The 9,145-nt window shown below is 40.3% G+C and overlaps 1 protein-coding gene across 1 annotated transcript in view; it reads right to left on the reverse strand.

Moving 5' to 3' along the window:
• LOC126260507 (nephrin-like) overlaps positions 1–8,820 on the reverse strand; it is an 871,736-nt gene extending 862,916 nt beyond the window's left edge. The window contains exon 1 of the mRNA XM_049957838.1: positions 8,468–8,820. Coding sequence (XP_049813795.1) covers positions 8,468–8,540 — 73 coding nt within the window. The 5' untranslated portion in view covers positions 8,541–8,820. The remainder of the gene's footprint in view (positions 1–8,467) is intronic.
• Between the last annotated feature and the right edge of the window lie 325 nt (positions 8,821–9,145).

Below are 9,145 nucleotides of genomic sequence, written 5' to 3' on the forward strand. Positions count from 1 at the left end.
AAAGCAGTGTTAAACCTTGACAAGATTGGACACACCATGAGAAGACATGTTTCACTCTAAAAAACACAAATGCTGGGGAAGATCGAAGGCATTAGAAGAACAGGATGTCAAAGGATGAGATGGATCGATGGCATCACAGAAATAACGTGATCCAACCAGGAAGGCGTACAGGAGAAAGTGCAAGACAGCAGAAATTGGCTTGTTTTGGTGCATGGGGTCACGGAGAGTCGGAACCGACTAAACGAATAGAGAGAGAACCATTCTTGATATATATATATATATATATATATATATATATATATATATATATATGTGTGTGTGTGTGTGTGTGTGTGTGTGTGTGTGTAACGTATAAAATGAGCAAGTTATCATTAAAATACGGAAGATATGTAAGAATACAGGCATATCATCTTAAGTAGTTGGAGATTCCCCAACGTCTCTTTAGTGAAAACTGAAATGGTTCATTAAAAATTAACATAGCCGTCTACTGCTACCGATCAGTATGTCTTATAGCAATTTAGTTGTTGATGGTGCGTTACCTCTCTTCAAAAAATGAACGACTAAGAATAAGACACTGTTATGAAAAACAATCTGAAAGGGACCGATTGTGAAAATATTCATGCTTATTATTTACATTGTTTTAGAGTTCAAACCATAATTATTAGTACATACAATGTATTCGCATTTGCGATGGACAACCATCAGTTTTATAATGGAATGACGACAGTCAAAATGTGTGCCGGAACGGCACTCGAAACTGAATTTCCCGCTTATCGCGAGCGGCTGCCATACTATTTGACTATCAAAGAACGAGACATGGCCCGACCCAAACTTCCATATGTCATCAACCATATGTCTACATCCTGTACGCATGCCTCCATTATGTATATTCCCTTTCAGAGGTGATATTTTACTTGAAAGTCGCTTGCCCGGATAGTTATGATATTGCAGTATCTGTGTTATTCCAAATTACAATGCAATGTTTCCTCGGATATGCATGAGTGTCTGAAGGAAATTTGCATCGGAATTCGGAACAACACAGGCACTGTAATATCGTATCATGATTAGTTTCTATTGCATTAATTACTGAACAGCAACACAATCTAGACTCTAAGAGCTGTATTTGGTGAAACTGGAGAATTCTTACACCAGATGCATTTGAAAGTCAGACTACTGATGCTAGGAACCAAGCGTATTCATTAAGCAGGAAATGACATTAATCTTGGTCGTGCAAAATATCAAGGCATACTGGGCTAGGTAGTGTAACTATGAAAGAAAAAGTGCAAATAAGAAACTGCATAACAGCATACTCTCAAAAAGAGATTAGTAAAGACGATATGGTAGATAATACCCAGAAGTGAATGCAAAGTGGTATATCTTGTCTAATACAACTGATTCCTTAGCTCTCAAATGAGAAGTTGTAAATGATACTGACAAGTTGCTTTTTCCTTTTTAGGTGGTCTACTGATGAAAGCTGAATGATTCACATTCCTTACCACTCATATACATAGTGCGGCTTTTTACGGAAGCAGATGACCGTGCTCTAAAGTGGTTCAATCGAAATTCGTCTCCGACCAGATGGGTAACTGATACGAGATTTAGGGCACAATGACAAATGAAACCCCGGCCTATCAATAATATAGTTCGCTAATCTATCCTTTTCTTTAACCTCTGTCGGAGGCGGTGCGTGTACTTCAACGCTTCAAACATCTTACTTGCATTTAGAAAGTCCCTTGTTCAAAGTTCGGAAACAGGTGTACTACTTAACGTAGTAACTAGTTATCCATCAAATAACTGCACGCCAAAGAGGGAAGGCCTAAAGCGAAAAAGAAACAACAACACACATTGTAAGACAGTTTTAAGATTGTTGCATGACGTCAGATTGTCGTACAATACTAGGAAAACGAAGGTTAAAGAGTGTAAGTTATTAATTTCAATCCTGAAATTAAATATCTTCCTGACTTCTCTATTTACTACGTATTTTACCAATAAGGAATCCTCATTGAAACCGGTTTCATTGTTCCCAGGCAAGGTCCAAATTTTAAGATGCATTTTACGGCACTAACACACATTCTGCTTTTTTCAGTAACGTTAAAGCACAACACAAACAACTAACTCTGATTACAAGAAAACTGGTAACGTCAAACCAGGACTGTTGGAAAGGCTCCTTTACTTAAATATTTGTACAAAAATGCCCGTAGGAAGGAGCAAATGAGCATCTTTTGTACATACTTTAGGACTCACAATCCTAGAAGATGTTCAAATCCAAATTATTCACATACTGTATCTGACAGCAACGCACAAAAATTTTCATCTGACCCTAGAAATTTTTCAAATAAAAGCGAATGACAGACAGCTACCATTAGACATTAGAAATTGCAATCCAATGCGCACACATAGATGAAAGTTAGAGTTTCTGCTTAAGTACTTTATTAGCAGGTTCGTAATTTAGAGAGTGGATATGACACATGTCAGACATAATGACTCTCTGTCGACGGTGTCTGTGGGAGAATTCTACCTCGTGAATCTTACGGAGAGGAAGCAAGATGCGAAATGCAGAGTGCTTCAATAATTATAAGAAGGCGTAGTTTACGTGCAAAAGAAATTTTTTTAAACATTTGTACGATACCTGTTCCGTCAGTTAACAAATCGGTGATTTTTTTTTTTTTTTTTTTGTTTGGTAGGGTGATGAACAGGTTTGGTCATGCCTATGAAACATTTAATACCACAGTGATTCCTAGTAATATTTTAATTCTCGTGCGCAGAGAACTAAAAAAACAGCGACTAAATTAGCGAAGTTAGGGAGTGAGGAAAATTATGCCGGTACTCGAAGAGCCTTTGACACTGTACCAAACCAACGCTTATTAATGAAGGAAGTATCATATGGGATTTCGAACGAAATTGATGACCGGACAGAGGACTTCTTGGTTTCGAGATCGTAGCATGTTATATTGGCTGGAGAGTCATCGAGAGATGTAGAAGTAACTTCAGGCGTGACAAACAGAATTGCGACGGAATTCTCGCTATCCATATTACGTGTTAATACTTGTGTACACTGTGTTAACACTAACCTCAGAATTCTCACAGATGATGCATATAATTGTGTGAATAAAGCTGCAAAAATAATCAGTGACATATGGTTAAGATTCGAAGCGTAGAAAGATTTGCGACTCGTTTTAATCGTTTATAAAGGTAAAATAGTGCGCTTCGCCAAACGGAAAAGGTGGTACCCTGTGTCTACTGTATCAGTGAGTCACAATTGGAACCAGTCAACTAGGAGTAACTATTTGTGGGGATACGAAATGAAATAATTATATGGGCTTAGTCGTATACTAGGCAGGTGAGAGACATCGGTTCATTAGTAGGATACTGAAAAAAAATGGTTCAAATGGTTCTGAGCACTATGGGACTCAACTGCTGAGGTCATAAGTCCCCTAGAACTTAGAACTGCTTAAACCTAACTAACCTAAGGACAACACAAACATCCATGCCCGAGGCAGGATTCGAACCTGCGACCGTAGCGGTCGCGCGGTTCCAGACTGTAGCGCCAGAACCGCTCGGCCACCAGCGGCCGGCTAGGATACTGAGGTGATGCACTAATTCTACAAAGGAAGCTGCTTACAGAACGCTCATGGGACCCTCCCGGAAATAATGCTTGTTTGTGGTACCCTATAAAATAGAGCTTATTGGTCTTACACAAAGAAGAACAGCACATGTGGCAACAGGCTTGAGTGATCCATGGGAGAGTCACAGTAATGCTGAAAAAACTGAAATGCCGGACTTCTGGAGACTGGCATTATCTTTTCCCCGGAAGCCTACACAAAACGTTTGACGAAGCGGTATTAGTTGAGGAAACTAGTGTTTTTTCACAGATCCATACGTATCGCGAAGACTCGATTAATTACGGCTCGCAGAGACAACGTTCCACACAGGAATGGACTGCGAAGGAGCCCTAATCAGTATTTCAATAGAAAGAACCATCTGTCATACACTTCGCATTTGTTTGCGGACTATTGATGTACAACAGCGAACGTTTAGTAAGTGAACGAGAAGATGACTGTATACTAGTTTGATGGTCTATTAACAAACTAATTTTTCTACTTCTTTCTGAATAGGGACGCATCGTATGAAGAGAAGATTAGACCAATCTTAAGGAACGCAATAAGCTAATACAGAGAATTCACCACACACAGCATATCTCACGTTATATGGAAACATGTCGATGTTCATAAATGATCGCGACATGGAAATAAATATTTCGACAACTACTAACATGCATAAGGCTAGTGTTCATTTGTGCATTTATTGTACGTAAATGCTTCTTAAAATGATATTAAGGACAATATTTTCTTTTTTTAGTTGATGTGTTGCATTACTCTTCAGAAGACTTTTTTTAACAATGGATGTACTGGCACGAGAGATGCAACAACTGTATACATTTTCTAAAATACTTCTTTTAAGAATCTCAATTGCTATAACTCACACTTAATAATCAGTGTTGGCCAAATTTAATTGTCATTTTAGGATCTAAAAACGAAATAAATTAAAACATTAATGAATAACTATTTCTGTATACAAAATTGAAAATATTTAAGATATCATTGCGCATCATCTACAGAAATAGTTATTTATTAATTTTTAATTTTATTTCTTTATTAGTTTCAACGACGATAATTACATGTGATCGGAACTAGTTATCGACTATGACTAGTAGAAAAGGAGACTGTTGAATTAGGTGCCCCACCTTGTTGTTGGACAACATGAGAAATACTCAGCTGATAGCGTAGGTGCTTCTGGACGCGGTTTGACGTCATTGTGTTTTCTTACGTGAAGTGGTACACTGCTCTTGGAAACGCTAGAGATGATTAGAATAGACAATTAATGTGATGTAAAATTTGTTTCCAGTGCACCCTTTAAAATGAAGAGGTTTGTATGGCGATTCACCTCACTAATTAGCCGGCAAGGAAAGAGTAGTTCTATTTCTTTTGCAAATTTTACTGAATGGGCGTATCTCATTTCCTGTCGGTTTTCGAAACAAGGAATTCGAACGATCTCGAACGAGCTGAAGAGGGGCGTTGCTACTTTATTATATATAAAAAAAGCAAGCCACCCCTAATTTCATTATATCACAGGCATCTTAGACGTGGTGTTAAACTTTAATATTTCTTCCTTCAAATCATTTACTAAATATTCGAAGCCCCACATTGTTGGAAAACACGAGAAAGACTTCATTGATAGTGTAGGTAATTCTGGACGATGTTAACAGGCGTCATTGTATACTAGGAATGAAGACAGAATACTGGTGGTTTAATGTCCCATTAATGCAGAAAATCGACCGAAGGAAATTTGAAAGAAAAATCTCTGCAAACAGATTTAGGACTAACATGCCGTCGATGCCACTGACATTGGCGCGCAAGCTGCTATTAGACAACAGTCTGGAAGTAAACCGGACCTGTCCTCTTCAAAAGAATCTTTCGGGCATTTTTCTTAAGAGACACAGGAAAACTCTAAGAACCTTGTATCTTGTCGGCTGTAAGGGGATTCATATCAGTGGCCGTATATTTCCGTGAACCGAGGGCTTTTCCTCAATTGGATTCATGTGTAATCGTCACATATCCTTATCGTGGTACGTACAAGGTGATAAGACGTTATCAGACAGTTGTTGGGAAGTTCAGAACGATGAACAGAGAGAGAGAGCGACGTGACGTAGTGGTTAGCACCATGGGTTCGTATTCTGAAAGAAGACGGTTAAGATCCGCCTCTGACCACCCATTTCCCTAAATTGCTCCAGGAAAATTCCTTCATAATCCCTTCCAAAGGGCACGCGGATTTCCTTGCCTATCCTTAAAATTTTCTTAGTGCTCCACCTCTAATGACCTCGGTGTTGAGGGACATTAAACCTTAATCTTCCTTCGTTTTAATGATCATCATTTGGCAGATTTTTCGGGGTAAGTGAAGCTCCCCTTATATCAATAAAATGAGCTCGAAGAGTAAATAATTACGTGTGTAAACCGCGTTAAAAACTCATATTCAGAACACCATGTTGCTTATTTTATTGTGTAAAATACTATTATTCAAAACATTTACTACTATCTGGATACTGCAACGTCAACACAGGTGAAAATGAAACGAGAACTGATGAAATGAGAAATATAACTGACAGCAATCAGGGTGGCAGCATTCAAATTATAGATATGACTCATTTGGAGGGATTCAATGTGAAGGGTCAGAACAAGTCTAGTTGTACGGACAGAACATGTCGGCGACAGACTAGAGGAATTCACAAGAAATATAATTTCTAATTTTCGAAATTCTTCACATAATAGTATTCAGACCCAGTTTTAGTGTCGTTATTCACTGTGCGACCCTCGCTAAATTCGATTAAAGTAAAATGTGGAGGATGTAAAGAAAGAAACTGAGTTGTTGAAACCCGATCTGTATACTTAGGGAGAGAGGCTACAGAGGTGGGAATGTCATCTAAGTCAAATGATGGACTTTTTGTCACAGTTATCACTGATTCCGTTCACTGTTTGACATCTTCACATCAGTGTTGTACACAGTCTGGTGACCGATGTCGCCTTTGGAAACCGTGCAGACAAAATGGGCGAGCTACTCATGGCGATGTCATATAGGTAAAAAATCAGCAAAATTCGCAGGTACAAATTTCTGTCATGATGACATTGCGATAAATATCATAAAATATCACTTTAAGACCTAAATATAAAACTCTTTGTTATAACTATACATTGATGAAGTAAAAGCAATGTTGAAAGGACATTAGGACGATTGTATTATTAAACTGTTCAGGGAAATGCTTAGTCTTGAGATTTAGAGAGCTACAGGTCCGACATAAATAAAATATTATAGGTTTCCGTTCACAGACATATCTGTAATTATGATGACCTTTAACATCTAGTTAATTACGTTTAACGAAGATACAGTGATTCCAATAAGTATTCATTCCACCTTAGCGATAAGAATGTAACAGGCAGAGTCATAAATAAAAGCTAAGAAACGAACAATAACTACTTCCTAACATTGGTTACTATCTGTATTTTGAAATAAAACGCTATTTGGGTTCATATGTTGCTTAATTTGCTAACAAATCCGCGTTATTTAAAATCATTCCCTATTTGATGCCAAACAAATATTCGTCTAGTAAACAAGATCCCAGGTATGCTGCTTCACTGACACACGTCCCTCTCCTTTTCCTCACGCAGTTGTGATTCATCGACTGTAGTGGATAATTCCCTGTCCATTTTCAAAGCCGTTGCAGAAAAACTTGCATCAGGTTGTTTCGACAATATTTTCAGGAAGTCGTAGAAATCATTGGCAGACCCACAGTATATTGAAGAAAGTTATATACAGCTTTCATCAGAACAAATCCGTACGAAACTCAGTCGCAAAGCGATCCTCCTGCAGTTCTATCAGATATACTTACAGGAGTCAAGAAAAAACCAAACGTAAACCCTCCAAACCTTGTTAGCAGTTCATATGCCTACAGGAAAGTCTGTGCTTTATGAAGCTGAGTATGGAGTTTTTACTGGCTAGAGTCGATCTGAGCTGTTTAAGTCAAATGGGCGAGTAACAGCACGGAGAAAAAGGAATTCTGAAATTGAAGACGGAAATATAATAGCCACATGTACACATGGAGGACGTTCAGAACTTGTCTGGGGTGGCATGAGTACAAATGGCTAGGCGATTTTTGTTCCGTTGATGGAATTATGGCCCAGACGTATACATAAACATCCTAAAAAGACGTTAATCCAGAAGTGTGAAAGACACGGATCATTCGTAGGATTACATTTTCGCACAAGATAATGGTTCAAACATAGATTTCATTTAAAATGAAAGATATTATAAAAAGGAAAGGAGGGGAGAGTAAGTACTAGTAACAACACTGTAAATTCAAAGTGTAACTTTCAGCGTAGCAGAGGAATACTTATTTTACGACCTAAACTGCCAATCTTTAGTTTTGAATGTTTAACTAAGTTTATGTAAATGGAAATCTGAGCATCTTTATTGTGTTCCCCTTTTTACTGATTAATAAAACACATGTGTCCCTGCTGTAGTTCATTGTAACAATTTTTCACTATCTCTTCACCCTTAAAAATAAATTCACTTATTTGATGAATACCTTATGGAGTAAGCGCAGGTGCCATTCATTGTTCCAAAATACCGTTTGCAAGCCAGATAATAAGTGGAAATTATTATTGGTGCATTACGTACCACCTACTACATACATGCGGTGGTATACACATGCATAAACGGGAATAAAAGGTCTGAAACGCACGATGAGGTCAACAGTACTTTAGGCGCAGAGCTATTCACAATGCACCACTATGCACTCGTACCGAGAAGGGCGCCACGCGCCAGATACAATAGCGGCAGGAAACGCCTGTAGCAAGTGCACAGTGACCACGGCGGCACGGCGAGCGCTGGTTACGCCCACCCGTTTTGTACTCACCCAGTTGGGCGGAGCATTCGGCGGCACACAGGACACAGCAGAGCGCTAACAGGGCGCCAACACTGGACCCCATGACGTCCGCGTCGCTGTGCAGCCCTCGCCGATGCTTCGTAAACAATCCCTTACGTGGTCCGAGCAGGTTATGTAAACAACTGCACCTTTACGTCAACAGCCACTAATCAGCTGATGACAAAGAGTATAATGAAAGCTATAAATGGTTCTACAGCGTATCGCTTCACGCGTTGTTAAGCAAGCACTGTGTCGCCGCACGTAGCACAGTGCCGCAGGAGACCGTGCGCGCTCCGGCGTCGCGTCGGCAGGCGTGGCGTGGCGTGGCGCGGGCTGCTGCCTGCTGAGCTCGTCGCGGGCCGCTGGCGTCCGGACGGCAGCGCGTCTGAAGCGCCACTGAGGTGCGCGCGCAGCACTCGCCGCTCCGCCGGCGACGACGCGAGCCCCGCTGGCTTCGGCCGCGCCCAGCCGCGCCGCTGCCGCCGCCGCCGCCGCCGCCGCCTCCCGGGCCCTCCCTCTCCATTATCGCGGCCACTGCTACAGTAGGCACCCTCTTCCGGGGACCGCGATCGATGTCAACGTACGATGCGACTTTCCTAAACGAAAATGAAAGCGCCGGCATTTATTGTGACGTACGACGCTGTCGGCGGCAGCAGCGTGGGGAGCTGG

This window comes from Schistocerca nitens, chromosome 5 (genome assembly GCF_023898315.1).
Source record: "Schistocerca nitens isolate TAMUIC-IGC-003100 chromosome 5, iqSchNite1.1, whole genome shotgun sequence".
Taxonomy (NCBI): Eukaryota; Metazoa; Arthropoda; class Insecta; order Orthoptera; family Acrididae; genus Schistocerca; species Schistocerca nitens.